This window comes from Carcharodon carcharias, chromosome 13 (assembly GCF_017639515.1).
Source record: "Carcharodon carcharias isolate sCarCar2 chromosome 13, sCarCar2.pri, whole genome shotgun sequence".
Taxonomy (NCBI): domain Eukaryota; kingdom Metazoa; phylum Chordata; class Chondrichthyes; order Lamniformes; family Lamnidae; genus Carcharodon; species Carcharodon carcharias.
Genome location: NC_054479.1, coordinates 55,868,494 through 55,885,864, shown reverse-complemented (window position 1 = coordinate 55,885,864; position 17,371 = coordinate 55,868,494). Strand labels below are relative to the sequence as shown.

Genomic DNA, 17,371 nt, shown 5'->3' with positions numbered 1-17,371 from the left:
TGCTGTCACCCCAAATACGTTGGTTCGCATAGTCAGGCATCTCATGTACTTAAACCAACAGGCCAGAGCAACCACAACCTGATTGATGATCAGAGGCTCCAGTAGGAAGCGAACGATCGGTCGTATCCGGTATTAAATTCCTTCTCCCACCATGTGTGTTTTCCAAGTTTAAATGTGTTATTTTTAAGGTCAGCATTACGTTATCCATATCTTTTTTTCCCAATATTAGGGTTTTCAAGTTATCCAAGATAATCATTTACTTTCTGTCGAAGGGTCATGAGGACTCGAAACGTCAACTCTTTTCTTCTCCGCCGATGCTGCCAGACCTGCTGAGTTTTTCCAGGTAATTCTGTTTTTGTTTTGTAATCATTTACTTTATTGCTTCAACACAAAAGCAAAATACGGCGAATGCCCGAAATCTGGAGTTAAAAACAGAAAATGTTGGAAATACTCGACAGATCTGCAGCATCTTTGGTGAGAGAAATAAGTTGACGTTTCAGATCGATGGGAGAACTTTACTGCCTATACAATGTTAAGATTAACACTTTAAATATATTTTGACGGTCCCCTATTTAGTCCAAGTTATCAACATGCTTTGTTTTACATAACGGAACCTCTTGGACTTTGCATTTTGCTCCAAGTTATATTGTGCCTGAGCTCATATTGTATTTTCAAAATTATCCCAATTCCAGAAAGCAGTGTTGTTGGACTTACAGGACTTGTCAATGTTTAATTTTAATTCCTAAAAAGTACTTTCTTTGATACACAGCATTCGGTAGGAACCACATGGACTGGCGTTTTTTTAATGCTTATATTCCTGAACCCTTACTGTAAACTTTCCCATCGTGCGTGTTTGAGACAGCGACTCATATCAATTTGTCTTATCAATTCTAATTTTAGAAACAACTGATGCCCAGGCTTAGCAAACACAGCTCGAGTGGCTGCCTGTGCTAGAGGTAATTCTCATATGTCTCACCACTTGTGCACTCTGTCTTGAAAGATAACAAATGTTCCTGAATGGGTTAAGGGCAAAGTCTTAAATCCAGATCATCACCATGCTGTGGCATTTGATGTCTGCCAATGTTTTCAGATCATTTGTTCAACAACTGGGTTCTTGCTGCACTAACAATTTTCCAAAGGTCATTTCAGAATTCTGTGAAGGTATTTTTATATCAAAGAATTATTTTTGGGTTTTTTTATTCATATGGCTGGGGGAAGCAGTTATAGTTTGATGTTGAGTTTAACAATCCATTCAAAGGCATCAGCTGAATCAGTGTGATTGGTTGTGATGCCACCAGAAATGGATCTCTTAGGGCAGAAGTTGAGTATACAGGCGATGGTCTGACTTGGATGGTTATGGTCACAATTTGAGCTTGTTCATCAGGTTTCATTTGTGGAGCAAACCCTAGCCCATCCAGGGTTGTTAAGATTTCCCATGGAAGGTTGAAACCTGGGACTTCACCATTCATGTCAGTTACCAGGTTGTGACTGGTGATGTTTGCAGTCAACCAGGAGGTGCACCATCAAGAGGTGGGTTGGGGTGTTTTGTTGACCCCTTTAATCACATTTTGATTTAAAGTTTGTAAGTTTCCTTTAAACTTTGTCCTTGGTTTTACCGCTGACCTGAATTAGGGGCTGTGCCTGATTTATCCCAATTTTGTTGATTTGGTTTTCATTTAAAAGATTATCAAGAGGTGGGTTGTCATCAGTTTGTAGGATGTGGAATGTGTTCCTTATGGAACTTTTGGATTTCAGATGAATGTTTGTGGTTTTTGAGGTCCTGTGTTACTGGGAGTGCTTTGTTAGCTGTTGGTGATGTTCTTTGAGGGGGATGTTTTCCCTGCAGACATCAGGAGATTCAAATGTGCTAGCACAGGAAGCCACTCAAGCCATGTTTGCTAATCCTGTACCATTAACATTAAATGCAACCTGAAAACCATGGTCTGCTCCTTTTTTAAAAGAAAGCATGGAAACTTTTCCTGAGCCGAAAGGGTTAAATTCTCAATTCATGATTTCCCTGTGCACTCTGGGGAAATATCCATTCAAATTAAGATATGTAACATACTCTGATGTCTTTTGCACCTAACATTAGACATTATTTTCTGAGTTTTGCATGATGTGATACTATGATTGGACAGTACTTGCTGAACAATCCCCAGTGTGCTGAAAATTACCTTGGCAATCAATTTAAGATTACCAATATGGCTCACTTATGCTTGGTATAAGCTACATATATTCATTCACAGGGACCTGTCCTCTGCAGGCAAAAGGAACATGTACAGGTATTGTGCCTCTGTTGAATTAAACAAAAGCGTGGGGGATAATACTACCCCAGTACATTCTCTATGGCTACGCCTCAACCAATTAGAGTCAATTTGCCAACCAGTGTCCTTTTTCTCATGCAATATAAATTGTTGCTTCCTTTAAAACGTGGCATTCTTGTCTGTCCAGATGAAAAGCTTTGACAACATATCTCTTTTCAGCAACACTCAATTAAATATTTACAAGAACTGGAACTTCACTGTGGCCGCAATGGAATTTGGATTTTCATAATTTATTGGGATAATTAACTTCAATACTTGCAATTTAATTCAAATCGAATTTTATTAACTAGCCACAATCCAACTATCACAGCAATGTGCTTGTAAACAAGAAATCAATAAAGTATGACACCATACTTTTTGTTCTTTGTTTCTTTCTTCAGATAATTGAAAGTAAAAATATTGACAATAATCAAAAAAGATAGTCTTCACAAACTAAATCTTATATTTTCATACAAATTTTAAAAAATATATACTTTTTAAAAGTGGAAGCTCACTGAAAACAAACTTCTGCAGCTTCTGACAGCTGAAAAGGAGCTAAATCTTCCACATCTCTGCATTCCATTCTATTTAGTGACTTTTCTCTCAATGCTAATTTACAATTTCTGATAACTGCTACTTGGCCCATTTGGGGAAACAGTCCATTATAACCAAGACATACTGGTTACCCTTATGAGTCCTTTGAAATAGACCAATTTAATCAATTTGCAACTTTTACATGGGCCATGGATGCAGGGATTTGGCTAGAGGGGATTTTACCACTTAGCTCAGTAGCATACTGGGCACATACCTACTGCTCATGAGTAACCAATTACTTTGAAGTGTTGTCATTGTTGTTATATTAATAAAAGTTTCAGCCAATTTTTCCACAGCGAGGTCCTACAAACAGCAATGAAATGAATTACCACCTGATCTATTTTTGGTGATGGTTGAGGGATAAATGCTGTCCAGGAAAGTGGTAGAACTGTTCCTCTCTTCCAATGGTGTGCAGGGATTTTTAAATCCAAGGCAAGCAGAAGGGATTTTAGTTTAATCTCTCATCACCTCTGACATACTGTACTCACCAGGTCATTAATGCATTGAAGTATTGAACGAAATTATCTGTTCAAGATAAAGGGGTGTATTTTGAGGACACGCTTCTGCGATCACTGAGCCAAACTGACAATTCAGGGAATAAGGAGCAAGCAGTAATATTAAATAGATGATATGTGGGTGGATGTCGGCTGGAGAAGGCTAGTTAGTTAAAATGCAGTTTTGGTTGGCTTTGAAGATGAGAACGAGAAACTTGATGAATTTAATGTAGCATAGGGAGCAGGATTTCTCCAGCTTTTTAATGCTGCAATGTGAACTAAGGGCATAAGTAATTTGCAACTTGAACAAATATATAAAGTAATCAGAAATCTAGGCCAAAATAATTAAAACGCATAACGAAGCCTCATCCAGAATAGTAATCCACAAGCAGATCATAGGTTAACCATATCTTAAGTCCTTTCACGACTGGTGTTGGTTTCAAATCATACTAAACAGAAGATGTGACAATCTGCTTTACATTGCGTTAGGCCTCACCCAGTCCACATCACAAAGCCATTCGGCAGGTAACAGTTGACGGAGAAATTAATGGCGCTCAGCTGCTTCGCAACAAATTCAGCAGGCAGGCTCGGCAATTGCAATGATTTTTTTAATGTAGATAATTGTGAGATGATACACAATAGCACAGAACACATCGAACCTGTACAGAGTCAATCAGCATCCATTAGCAAAAGTGCAAACGGTGAAGGCAGAGGGTTGCTAAAAGTATCCAGGCAGTGTAAAGCTGTTATCAACGGGTTTAGTTAAGCACCGAGATGCATCTCATCGGGCAGCTTACAGGTGCAAACAGGTCCATTTAAACGGATACAGTTCAATTGTAAAGCCACAATCACAACGTTCTGCTCAATAATTGGAACCCTACCTTCTAAATGACATTAATTCATTAGACCAGGATCAAAGGCAAATATGTTACCTAAATAGAAAGAAAAGCTCGAATGGCGAATGTCTGTTTAAAGCCCCTTATCCCATATAGATATCGAAAAATGTAGAATCACAAATACTTCATATAAAATAAATCGAAGGTACTACTCTGGAGATTCGCTATAGTAGGTTTGGCTCTCTCCAGTCTGGTGAATACTCCACCAGGATTGAAGCTTCCTCCACCAACTCCATTTCTTGAAGAAGGCTGGAAATGAAAACAAACCTGGGAGTAAAATCCAGAAACACGCACCACAGCATAATCCAACCCCATTGGCCAGGATCGGGCGGTTGGATTAATATTCGGGAGTTTTTCTCAATGATTCTTTCTGGTCAATCAGCGACTTCCCAAATTACTTCTTTCATGTTTGACTTTCTGGCCTCCAGCCTCCGTGAGGTGATTAAGTTAACCGGGTAGAGGGCGTAACACGGTCGATGGGGAGGAATAACTTAATGAACCCAGTGGTCTGTCTGGGTCCATGCGTTCTTGTTCCACTTAGTGCTCCAAATGTCCCATTAATTGGCCATCCTGCTAATACAACAGGGATAAGTGAGTAGTGGTGGTGGTGTGGGGTGTAATACAAAACAAGGATATGATAAAGCCCTGTTGGAGGTAGTTGTTCGCGTTAGTTTTTGGTTGATGTTCTAGTACATTATGGGGTTGGTGTAATGAGTGTCTCTGTGAGGCTGGGTTTGCCTACAAGGCACAGGGCATTGCGGGATTGTAGCTGCACTTCCCCAGGCGGGTCTATAGCACATTTTCGGTCAAGTTGGGATCCCTTGTGTCATATGGAGCTTACATTGTTAACGTTAAATACTTTAGGTCTAATTAATTTTGGGTGGTGGTGTAGAATGTGCGAAAAGGAATTGAGCTCCTATTGTATTTTTTTCGATATGTTGACTTCAATGAAGACGAAAATTAAGCGTTGCGTACATTTGGCGGCGATTTCCGTTATGTCCCAATTTACGCCATGCCCAAAGCTAAAATGAATTGGAATTGTTTCTTTGCCCAACAGTTGGTAGAGTGCACCCGTGCATGAGACCGAAATTTCTGCGTGTTTTGTGAGCCGCGGGTTTGTGCTGCGAGCGGCCTGAGTTCTGAGGGTAAGACCTAGGCGGGGCTGTTTGATGTGAAGCCTCTGCGCTGTGAAGCACTCAGTGGCGCCACCAGATATGGGGCCCAGCGAATAGTCGCAGGTTTCCTGGTTACCAGCAGCATCTCCGGTAACCATGGCGACCGTTCGCCTTCCCACCAGCAATCCCGCGCAACCCACGGTTTAGAAAATCACGTGACCGTTTAATTTGTACATTTATTGCATTCACATTCAGGCAGAGATAAGAGACAAAATGCCGGCGAGGTGCAGTCCAATTGGAGAATTCTCACCCGCCAACTCACAGAAACAGTTGAAATGTTTTCTCGCCACTTTATATCACAGTTCAAAGAGCGGCACAATCATGATTGGAACCAGTCGGCAGCTCTTCATTCCTGTCTGAAACCTTTGGCAAATTATTATATAAAGTATAACTGCCTCGATCATTAACAGTCGCGTTATCATTCATACTCATTCAATCGACATTTACTTCCGTCAGTTCTCACTGTCGATAATACTCTCTCCATCACATAGACTCGCAACCTGATTTGATCTGTCCGTCTCAGTGATTCTCACTATCTCTGTAATTGTTCGCACTCAGAATATATTCTGCATACGCAAAACTGCTTTCTGAAAACTCTCGGCGCTCAATGAATAATACTACATTAATACTGTTCAGGCACTAATACTCGCTACATCTCAAATACTGCCTCCACCCCCCATGCTGTCTCTATCATTAATAACGTTAATATTGACCTCTCGATTTCTGGAGAGAGCTGCTCACTGCGGGTGCTGTATTTTCCAAGGGACAGGTCGGTATGTGATTAAATGAATTGTCGTTCACACTAGGAGGGAGAAAACCGAGCTGGGAACTCCCCCATGTGAAAAGAAAGTCAACTCATCTGCTCGCTGTGATACATGAAGGAGAAGCAATAGGTCAAAGAGACCAATGCTTTTTGAAAAAGTTGGGCTGCCGTGCCAGACTGTCTGAATATTGGAGTGCGGACCGAAGTCACAAAGCAAAAGGACACATCTGACAACAGACAGCCACATAAAGCAGATGGTGAACTCACTCTCCGCCGAGATCCGACACTTAATCATAAATCTAACTGTACTAAGCAAATTAAACTTAGTCTCATTAAACTGTGAAGGGCAGGCTCGAAGGTCTAGTTGCGCAGCATTAAATTCTGCAATAAACTATAACGTGAAATCAATTGAATAATCTGATAGCAGATTTGGGCTAAAGCTGTAAGTAAGAGCTGGGTTACTTATCGCAGACAACAAAAGCTGATCGTGGAGCCACGCTCTCTGCCCAATCAAACTTTCTAATTAATTCAAATCAAACGTTCAGCCTAAACCCAGCACCTCATTCCGCTACAGAGGATGCGTCTGGGACCGAGGGGAGGTGGAGGGTCCCTCGCACTGTTCACTGAAATAGAGATGCTCACAGAAATGTCCATTGCAAATCAAACTGAACAGTGTCCGAATGATTGTTCAGACGTCTCTTAGCAATCGGTCTTCACCGTCCAACTCTGTAAAGTCACTCTGGGGGCGCGCTTCCAATTCTCAAAAGGTTAACCCAAAAGCTGGAGAACTGCTGTAGATACACAATGAACACTCCTGTTTTCGTTTACAATACAAATCCATTAAATAAAAAAAGACTGCTTTAAATAAGCATGAGTAAGAAAACTGGCGGGGGCTCAGGATCTGCGATTTACTCGTTCCCCTGTCCCTATGTCCAATTCTGGTCTCCCCAGATTGACTGTGGAGACCTTTTTCACACGTAATTCCTCTTGTCGTAATCCCCGTTGGCCGATGCTCTCCTTGGGGCCGTGTACTTGACAGCGAAGGATGATTGGTCTTGCTTCGGGGGACAGGAGCAGCAGAGCAGGGAGCCCCCGATGAAGAGGAGGGCACTGGCCGTCCAGCCAACGTAGAGAGCCGCTCCCATCTCTCTCTTCTTAGAGACAGGCACGATCGGGTCGTAGAAGTCGCGCACAATGGTGTTGGCCATCCAGCACACCGGGATGAGGGCCAGTAAGCCCGCTATGATGAAGATGGCTCCCCCGGTGATGACGATCCGGGCTTTGGTGGTCATTCCCTCCGTGCAATTGGTGCATTGAGCGCCTAGGATGGTGACCAGGAGCCCAATGAGTCCCAGGATGGAGGCGATGACAGTCAGCGCTCGGGCGGCTTGTTGATCCTGCCCTAGGGACAACAGCGAATTGTAGACTTTGCACTGCATCTGACCCGTGCTCTGCACCACGCAGTTCATCCAGAGCCCTTCCCAGACCGTCTGCGCCACCACGATGTTGCTCTCGATGAAAGCCGTCACTTTCCACATGGGCAGCCCGCAAGCCAGCATGACCCCCAGCCAGCCCAGGACACACAGTCCCAGGCCCACAATCTCCAAACCTGCCGATGGCATCCCGCAGAATTAAAAAGTTTATGTTAGAGGCGAGGCTGGTCAGTAAAAGCGTCCGTCCGCAGCTTCTCTGCTCAGCTTGGGAATTATGATGTGCATGGCTCCGATCTCTCAGCGCCTCGGCTTCAAACTGAGAAACGGAGGCAAGAGGCAAGTGGACAATAAAAACCAGAGGCGGGCCAGCTGACCAATCGGAGCCAACCCGGGCCGAAGCCGATTGCACGCGTCCCAACCAATGGGAAAATAACAGAAACAAAAAGTCCACATTTATCAAAGAGGCTGCATGGAGGGGAATGCGCAACCGGTGAAGGATGGGGGCTGCACAGTTGCGACTTGAGACAACTGCTCAGGGCTGCAGAAAGAATGCATCAATGCAGCAGCGCGCTGCTTCCATCCGCTCTAAAGCAACAGGAAAACAGCATACGTCCGAATTCCCCCCCCCCCACCCCAGCACCACCAATCTCCGAGTCTCAGCTCTAGCAAACATGCTAAGAATGAAAATACTTCAAGGACACAGCGAGAAGTCTAAAAAAAATTCTGGAAAATGTTCCAGAACCATTTAAAACACTCATAGCGGACATCTGGTGGCATTAGAAGTCCAGAGGAGGATTGAATGGGTACCGGGTTAAACCCCACTCTCGGTTCTTTTCTATTTTTGCGAAATTGTCTAATTTGGCTGCGAAAGAATTTCACAATAGAGCGAGGCAGCAACACACAATGAGCAGCAGAGTTCACAGCATCTGTGGGCAGAAGACATAGCCGTTGCATTTAAATGGCATATTTAAGTTCAGAGAAACGTCCCGTGACGTTTCGCATGGATGCAGCGGGACCCAAGTGCACGGTAGACCGATCGTCTCAGCTTGCTCCTGCCCCACAGAACTCATTTCTCGTTATCTTGACTCCCTTCTCTCTCCCCTTGTCCAGTCCCTTCCCACCTACATCCGTGATTCCTCTGACACCTTACGTCACATCAACAATTTCCAGTTCCCTGGCCCCTACCGCTTCCTCTTCACCATGGACGTCCAATCCCTCTACACCTCCATCCCCCACCAGGATGGTCTGAGGGCCCTTGGCTTCTTCCTCGAACAGAGGCCCGAACAATCCCCAACCACCACTACTCTCCTCCGTCTGGCTGAACTTGTTCTCACGCTGAACAATTTCTCCTTCAACTCCTCTCACTTCCTCCAAATAAAAGGTGTGGCTATGGGTACCCGCATGGGCCCCAGCTATGCCTGTCTCTTTATGGGGTATGTGGAACATTCCTTGTTGCAGTCCTACTCTGGCCCCCTTCCACAACTCTTTCTCCGGTACATCGATGATTACTTTGGTGCTGCTTCATGCTCTCGTCAGGACTTGGAAAAATTTATTAATTTTGCTTCCAATCTCCACCCCTCCATCATTTTCACGTGGTCCATCTCTGACACTTCCCTTCCCTTCCTTGACCTCTCTGTCTCAATCTCTGGTGATAGACTGTCCACCAATATCCATTACAAACCCACCGACACCCACGGCTATCTCGACTACAGCTCCTCACACCCCACTTCCTGTAAGGACTCCATCCCATTCTCTCAGTTCCTTCGCCTCCGTCGCATCTGTTCCGATGATGCTACATTCAAAAACAGTTCCTCTGACATGTCCTCCTTCTTCCTTAACCGAGGTTTTCCACCCACGGTCGTTGACAGGGCCCTCAACCGTGTCCGGCCCATCTCCCGCGCATCCGCCCTCACTCCTTCTCCTCCCTCCCAGAAACATGATAGGGTCCCCCTTGTCCTCACTTATCACCCCACCAGCCTCCGCATTCAAAGGATCATCCTCCGCCATTTCCGCCGACTCCAGCATGATGCCACTACCAAACACATCTTCCCTTCACCCCCCTTATCGGCATTCCGTAGGGATCGCTCCCTCCGGGACACCCTGGTCCACTCCTCCATCACCCCCTACTCCTCAACCCCCTCCTATGGCACAACCCCTTGCCCACGCAAAAGATGCAACACCTGCCCCTTCACTTCCTCTCTCCTCACCGTCCAAGGACCCAAACACTCCTTTCAAGTGAAGCAGCATTTCACTTGCATTTCCCCCAACTTAGTCTACTGCATTCGTTGCTCCCAATGTGGTCTCCTCTACATTGGAGAGACCAAACGTAAACTGGGCGACCGCTTTGCAGAACACCTGCGGTCTGTCCGCAAGAATGACCCAAACCTCCCTGTCGCTTGCCATTTTAACACTCCACCCTGCTCTCTTGCCCACATGTCTGTCCTTGGCTTGCTGCATTGTTCCAGTGAAGCCCAACGCAAACTGGAGGAACAACACCTCATCTTCCGACTAGGGACTTTACAGCCTTCCGGACTGAATATTGAATTCAACAACTTTAGGTCGTGAGTCCCCTCCCCCATCCCCACCCCCTTTCTGTTTCCCCCTTCTTTTTTTTCCCAATAAATTATAAAGATTTTCCTTTTCCCACCTATTTCCATTATATAAAAAAAAACAACCCACTAGAGCTATACCTTGAGTGCCCTACCATCCATTCTTAATTAGCACATTCGTTTAGATAATATCACCAACTTTAACTTTAACACCTATGTGTTCTATTGTACTATTGTTGTTGACATCTTTTGATGATCTGCTTCTATCACTGCTTGTTTGTCGCTACAACCTCACCAACCCCCTCCACCTCTCTGTCTCTCTATCTCTCCGCCCCCCACACACACACCTTAAACCAGCTTATATTTCAGCTCTTTCCTGGACTCGAACTCAAGTTCTGTCGAAGGGTCATGAGGACTCGAAACCTCAACTCTTTTCTTCTCCGCCGATGCTGCCAGACCTGCTGAGTTTTTCCAGGTAATTCTGTTTTTGTTTTGCACAGAAGATGATATTCGGAGGGCGCGGCCGAAGAGTTGGGTTGCAAGCAGCGTCTTAGAGGAAACAGGGTGCGAATGCTTGATGCCTGACCTGCTGAGAGTTTCCACGTTTAGTCCAGTTTGAAACTCTTAGAACCCATCGGCTTTTTGTTTTGTTTTTACTTATTACAGTTGTCCAATGATAGAGAAGATGAAATGATGAGAATGTTTAAACACAGATGGGGATCGATGATGAGAATATTTCAGGACACAGAGTACAGTTACTACTGATGAGAATCTGTATTTACAGAAACGGATTAATGGTGAGATTGTACAACATACAGAGGGATCAATGGGGAGAATTCACATTTACAGAAAGGGGTGAACAGCGAGAATGTTTACTGATCTCGAGCTGAGACTGACCAAATTCAGAATATAGATCTGGCGAATGTGGCCGTGATGTGGGTGTATTGTTATAAGAGAACTGCGAGGAGAACATTTAGAAACGTTCACTATAAAATTGTATGAGCATTGACCAGAAGCCCAAGATTTGAGGTGTAAATACCTCTGTGAGCTGTCTTCAGCACCGCATTCAAAAGGATTGGATAAATTGCTGCCTGGGCTATTTTAACGCAATTACAATGCGCTCAGTGCTCAGGAAAAAGTAAATCACGGGAATGAATTTACATGGAAGATGAGCAGCGCCATTTGCGCTTATGTTTGAGGCATCGGCTACTAATGGTTAACATTTGCAGCTGGGTGCCTTCCCAAAGACCGATTTCCGAGAATCGGCGCATTTTTTTTTCGTCTCCCTCAGTTCCCACTTTGAAAGGGACCAAGTGCATTTAAGAAGGGAAAAAATAATAAGAAAACGAACAATCCCCGTTCTCGGAGATCGAGGTCCAAGAACAGAAGCTGGAAACGCAAATAAATTCCGGAACTTCAGAGCGGCTGCTTGTGATTCATGTGAAGGAAATCCAAATCCAGCGGAATAATGAGAACAGAAACATACTGGAGATATATATTAGGAGTGAAGGAAAAATACTCAGTTCGCCTCTCGTGTTTAGTCCCTTCGCTGCGTTTCTGCAGCGAGTGTACTGACCCGGGATGAGGCCGAGCAGATCAGGGAGACGCATTTAAGCTCTGCCAACAGAAACCCTTTTTGAGTGTAGTGTTTTGTTCATTATTAATTAAATTTGTAGTCACCTCAGTGAACTGGAGAGTAATGACATCCTGCAGGGGTCCTGAGGGACTTGTGCTTTGCTGACGAGGCTACTGAGTGCAGTGTATTGATGGTGGAGTGATGGCAAATTTTAACATAGGCTGCTGTTTAAAACTGGCCCTGCGGCCCCTTAACTCACACTAGCCCTTGTGCCCACTGATCTCCAATGACGCCAGGTTCACCAACACCTACATGCTAAAATTCTCGCTCCGTTTAAATTCCTCCGTGGCCTAGCCCCTCATTTGTCTTATAACCAACCCCCAACCTCCCAGCTTTACAACCCGCGGAGATATCTACCTTCCGCCAGCTTTGGTCTTTTGTGTCACACCTTCTGGATCTAAAATCTGGAATTGCATCCTAACATTTTCCAACTCTCTTCATTCAAGAGCTTGTTTTCTATCGAGCTATTTGACGAAGCCTTTGGCCACATGTCCTAGTGTCTTCCTTCGGATTGGTGTCATTTTCATCTGATTACATTCCTGCTATATAATTGCAAGTTGCTATTATTATCGAAACTGGAGAGTTTCTCTTTCCATTTTAATCAAACGGAAAATCATCGATTTCTATAACCGATGTGCAATCTGCAATGCCAGCTTTAGGCTGAAGCAGTAAGAGGAAAATGACCCCCACAATGTGAGGAAAACAATGGGCGGAACCGTCAACTTCTGTGGGATAGAGTTGCCAACTGTAACTACTCGTTGGGCGGGCTCGACGGGAGCGGTAGGAAAGCCGCCTGCCGCCCGCCGCCCGCCGCCCGCGATCGGACTGGACCGCGATTTCACGCTGGCAGGGCAATTAGGGCGAGTCCAGCCTGAAACAGGCGTGGCGGCGCTGCCAGTTGTTGGGGGTGGGGGGAGGGGGGAGCGGGCGGAGAGAGCGGGAGCGCAAGTTCGCTGGCGCTGGAATAGGTCTGAGGCACAGAGCTGCCTCAGGGAGGTGAAGAGTTTAAAACATTAAAAATAAAGATTTTTTAAAATGTTATAAAACATATCCCCGCTCATGGCCAGAAATTCCCTCCCCCAGCTCCGTCAGGGGGGTGGGCGTTGAGCAGGGGCAGGTGTGAACCTGATCAGTGCTCCCGATTGGGTCAGCGCCGCCAGTTACATGGGCAGGCCAATTAAGGCCCACCCAGTGTGACACTCACCCAACAGCGCTAAGCCTCCCTGTGTGGGTGGGCAGGGGGATTCCCTGAGTGGTTCCCTGTGCTTTTTCATGCATGAGTGTCACATGAGCTGGGACATGTCAATGAAATTTTGGAAAAAAATGTTACTGATTTTTTTTAAACACTTCATGAAACCTCATCCCTTCCATGAATGAGGTTCCATGAAAAATGCAAAGGCCCCCTGGGCTCTTCACCTGCCCGCCAACCTTAAGGTTTAGATGGGCAGCTCATTTAGTTGTTTTAATTAGTTTTTAACAGGCTTTTGGCAGTTCGGCAGGCACACAGCCGACTCAGCTGTGCGCCTGCCGAACTGAAAATCTAAATGATCCGTGGTGACGTTGGGATGCACACCCAATGTCATCCTGCGTCATTTTATGCATCGGCAAGTGGGCCCCACCCCCGCTCACCGACAGGAAAATGCTGCCCCATGTGACTTGGGGACATGTTAGAAATTAGGATGAAACTTTAACATTTTTTTTAAAATAACAGATCGAAATCTTATCCCGCCTGTGGTTGAGGTTTCGCAAAAAACGCGAAGGCTGCTTGACCTTTTCAGCTTTGCATCAGTGAAAAATTTAAATCAATTACATTGTTAATGGCCTTAATAGGCCTTTTGATTGTTGGCAGGTGCACTGCCAATTCCCCTGCATGCTCATTCACCAAAATATTGTACGAGGGCACAATGATGTCGGGATGCTTGCCTGATGTCATTGCGCACCATTTTATGCTCAAGCAGGTTGGGTGCACACCCGCTGCTCATCGAAAGATCCTGCCCTTGAACAGCTCGCTGCATTTTCCAGCCCTGCGACTCAAATGGAAAATTCCAGTCTTAATATTTTACTGGGCCAGAATCTTCGGGTCTGCGTGCAGGGGCGGGCCCCACTCGCCAACACTTAAATGATGGTCAATGACCTCTGCACTCTCTCCACTTCAATCACATCCCTCCCATGAAGCACATATCACAACTGCATGCAGAACTATAGCTGTGGCCTCAGCAGCATTTCCTGCACTTGCAACATGACCTCCCTGTTCCTATAGTCTATTCCTCGGCTAATAAAGGCAAGTATGGCATTTACCTTCTTAAATGCCTTATGTACCTGTCCCACTACCTTAGTGGGCCTGTCGACATGCTCAGCAAGGTCCCTCTGATCCTCCTCACTTTCCACGCTCTTACCATTCCTCATGTATTCCCGTACCTTATTTATCATGTCCAAGTGCATCACCTCATACTTATCCACATAACACTCCATTTGGCATTCCTTAGGCCATCTGACCAACCCGTCTGTATCCACCTGTAATGTTAGGGTCTCCTCCTGACTATTTGCCACCCCACCAATATTCGTTTCCATAGGCTCTGGAAGGTTGAGTGCATAATGAGCCAGAGGGAAAGGGATAAAGTGTGTCGCTGTGTGCACACTAACTGATCCACTGTCCTTGTTGTTAATTTCAGCATCATCAGAGCCTGTCCACCAGGAGCAATTCCAGATGTTCCCTCTCTCACCTGAAGGCCCTCAACTGTTACCTGCATCACACTATTTCTTTGAGGCAGGCATCAGCACAGATACTAGCACATCGATGGGCATTGCAACATCAGCTAGTGTCCTGGGGCACAGTGGAGAGGGCACTTCAAAATCGCTGGAGGAGCTGGCAGAGACAGAGAGTGCAGATGGTGCTAGCAGTTGGAGGACTGCAGGGGACCAGGCATATGCTGAGTCGGGGGCATGATGATGTGCCTCTGGATTTGTTGGCGACACAGCAGCTGCAGGAAATGCGGCCAGGTGTGCTGGAGCATCTGGGAGTGTTGCATGAGACTATGCTTCGCTTGGTCTCCGTGGTGGAGGAGTCCATGCGGAGCATCAGTGATGCAATGAGCCTCATGGCAGAGCGTTATGCATCCTTCATGGAGAGTGGTGACTCTCGTGGAGGGGGGCTTCCAGGAGAACAAGCAGCTTCTCCTGGGGTTATGTTCAGACCTGTACCCTCACAGCACCAGTGGCCACAGCTGGTCGGTGCCAATGTGGGAGATGGGGTGGACTTCAGGCTTCCCAGCTCATTCCATTGATGGTGAGCAGGGACGTCCGGGGCAACCTCACGTCGGCAGACCAGCTGCCTGTCGTATCTGCGGGCTCCTCTCACGGCACTCTGGGTGAGGGCAAAAGCTGCCCGACCCCTCTCCTAGGGACCGCTTCATCGGGTGAGGCTGCGATAACTGGGGAGATGCCAGCTGTGAACGTGGCAGATCCCTCCCAGGCGGGCCAGGCAAAGGCTCCACGGGCTAGAGGACGGCCGCCAAGATCATAGAGGCCAACAGGACAGCACAGTGAGCAGGCTGTCTCAGCTGCCACTCCAAGTGATGGGGCAGCACCAAGATGTAGCACCCGTAAACCTAAGCATAAGGCACCTTAGGCACACCACAGGTTTCTCACTGGTGCTTTTGTGTTGGCCCGAGATTAGGGAATTATTATTTGTTTCTGTTTGAAAAATGTTTTGGTTTGATTTTGTGTGACCTTATGATGGTGAAAAATAAAACCGGATGTAGTTACCATGGCTGAGGGTGGCTCCATTGTTCTGCATTTGTATGTTTTCCATACATGTCATGAGTGTTTGAGTTGACATTGAGGTTTATGTCCAAAGCCCTTAGTTGCAGCTAATGAAGTGGCAGATTTAGCACTTAAGTGCCAGGTATGGAAATGCCAGGCAAGGCTGGTCCTTGTGATCCATTTGTGTGGAGCTAGCTGAAGGTTCATTGGATTAAAATGTCCCGGGTGTCCCTGTCTCCTTGGTGTAATCCCAGGTCAGTGTCTAGCCCCTCATCATTCTCCTGTGCTTCCTCATCCTCAGAACCAGTGCTGGACTCATCATGTGCAGCCACATCCACTGCGGCAATGTCTTCATCGTCCACTGCGTCCCCCCTTTTCCAGCGCAAGATTGTGGAGAGCGCAGCATGCAACCACTATCACCAAGACACAATCATCAGAAGTGCATATTGAGAAGACTGATGGCTCTCTCACCACAGCCCTTGTGGAGGCCTGACTCCTATTATACCTGCTGCTCAGCTTCTGTTCTTGGATAGTGGAGAGGCATCATGAGCCACCTTCTGAGGGGATAGCCCTTATCACCCACCAGCCATCCAGCAAGCTGAGCCAGAGCACTGAACAGCCCCGGCACCTGGGAGTGTCTGAGGATGTAGGTGTTGTGGGAGCTGCCTGGGTACCTTGCAGACTTGTAGAATCAGCATCCTATGATCACACACCATCTGCTCGTTCATGGAGTGGAATCCCTTCCTGTTGACGAAGGCACCGGACTCACCTGCTGGTGCCTTGATGTCAACATGTGCGTGCAGCCTATTGCACCCTGGATGTGGGGGAAGCCAGCAATGGCCACGAAGCCTCTGGCTCACTGTGCCTGACTTGCCTGGTCGCAGCGGAAGTGGATGAAGGACAATGCATGCCTGAACAGAGCATCTGTAACCTGCTTGACACAAGTGTGCACAGCTGATTGGGAGACACCACAAAGATCACTCACCAATCCCTGGAAGGAGCCAGAGGCATAGAAATTGAGGGCAACTGTGATCTTCAGAGCCGCTGGCAAGGGATGTCCACCCACACAGTTAGGAAAGATCTCAGGGCCAATTATCTGACAGACGTAGTTGACTATATCCATTGACACTATCTCCTTCGGCACTGCACCTCAGACATATTGAGGTAGCTACTTCGCCGCCTGTATACGCTGGCAGCAGGATAGTGGCATCTTCTGTGGCCCCTTCCACCTTGGACTTCCTGTTGGCCCTGCACCCCTTGTGCCTGCACCGCTTTTGCCTGCACCTGTACTAAAGGTGGCTCTCCTTGAGGCTGATTGTGCACCCCTGGCCTCCTCCTTATTCTAGCCCTCCCTTCCTCCTCAGAGGAACTGCCTCCAATGGACATGTCAGAACCCAGCCTAACAGGAGGCCTCCAGAAAGATGCAGGCCTGATAAAGATTACTGACTGCAGAGTGCTGACCTGAAGGTTAAAAGCACATGGAAAGCTGCTGCAATTTGTTCTGAACTGCTACAGATCATACAGGCAAGTTTTAAAAACTTTCTGCAATAAATACTTCACAAAGCAGATTGGCAACCCCACTGAGCCGTCTTATCCTACCCGTGGATGAGTTTTATTAAAAAGTTTCTTACCCGCCTGCCTGTTGTGCCCGTGCACCAACCCGAAGATCACACGGGTGCCTGAAAACTGGCGTCGATTGCCGATTTAAGGGCCTTAACTAGCCCGTTAATTAATGCCAGGCATGCGTCGAACTTCATCGTGTGCAC

At 46.4% G+C, this 17,371-nt stretch overlaps 1 protein-coding gene across 1 annotated transcript; it reads right to left on the bottom strand.

Moving 5' to 3' along the window:
- Positions 1–3,993: 3,993 nt before the first annotated feature.
- Positions 3,994–7,953, bottom strand: cldn5a (claudin 5a). The gene has a single exon (XM_041203486.1). It carries the CDS (start codon positions 7,845–7,847, stop codon positions 7,197–7,199), a length of 651 nt encoding a protein of 216 aa, XP_041059420.1. The 5' UTR covers positions 7,848–7,953; the 3' UTR covers positions 3,994–7,196.
- Between the last annotated feature and the right edge of the window lie 9,418 nt (positions 7,954–17,371).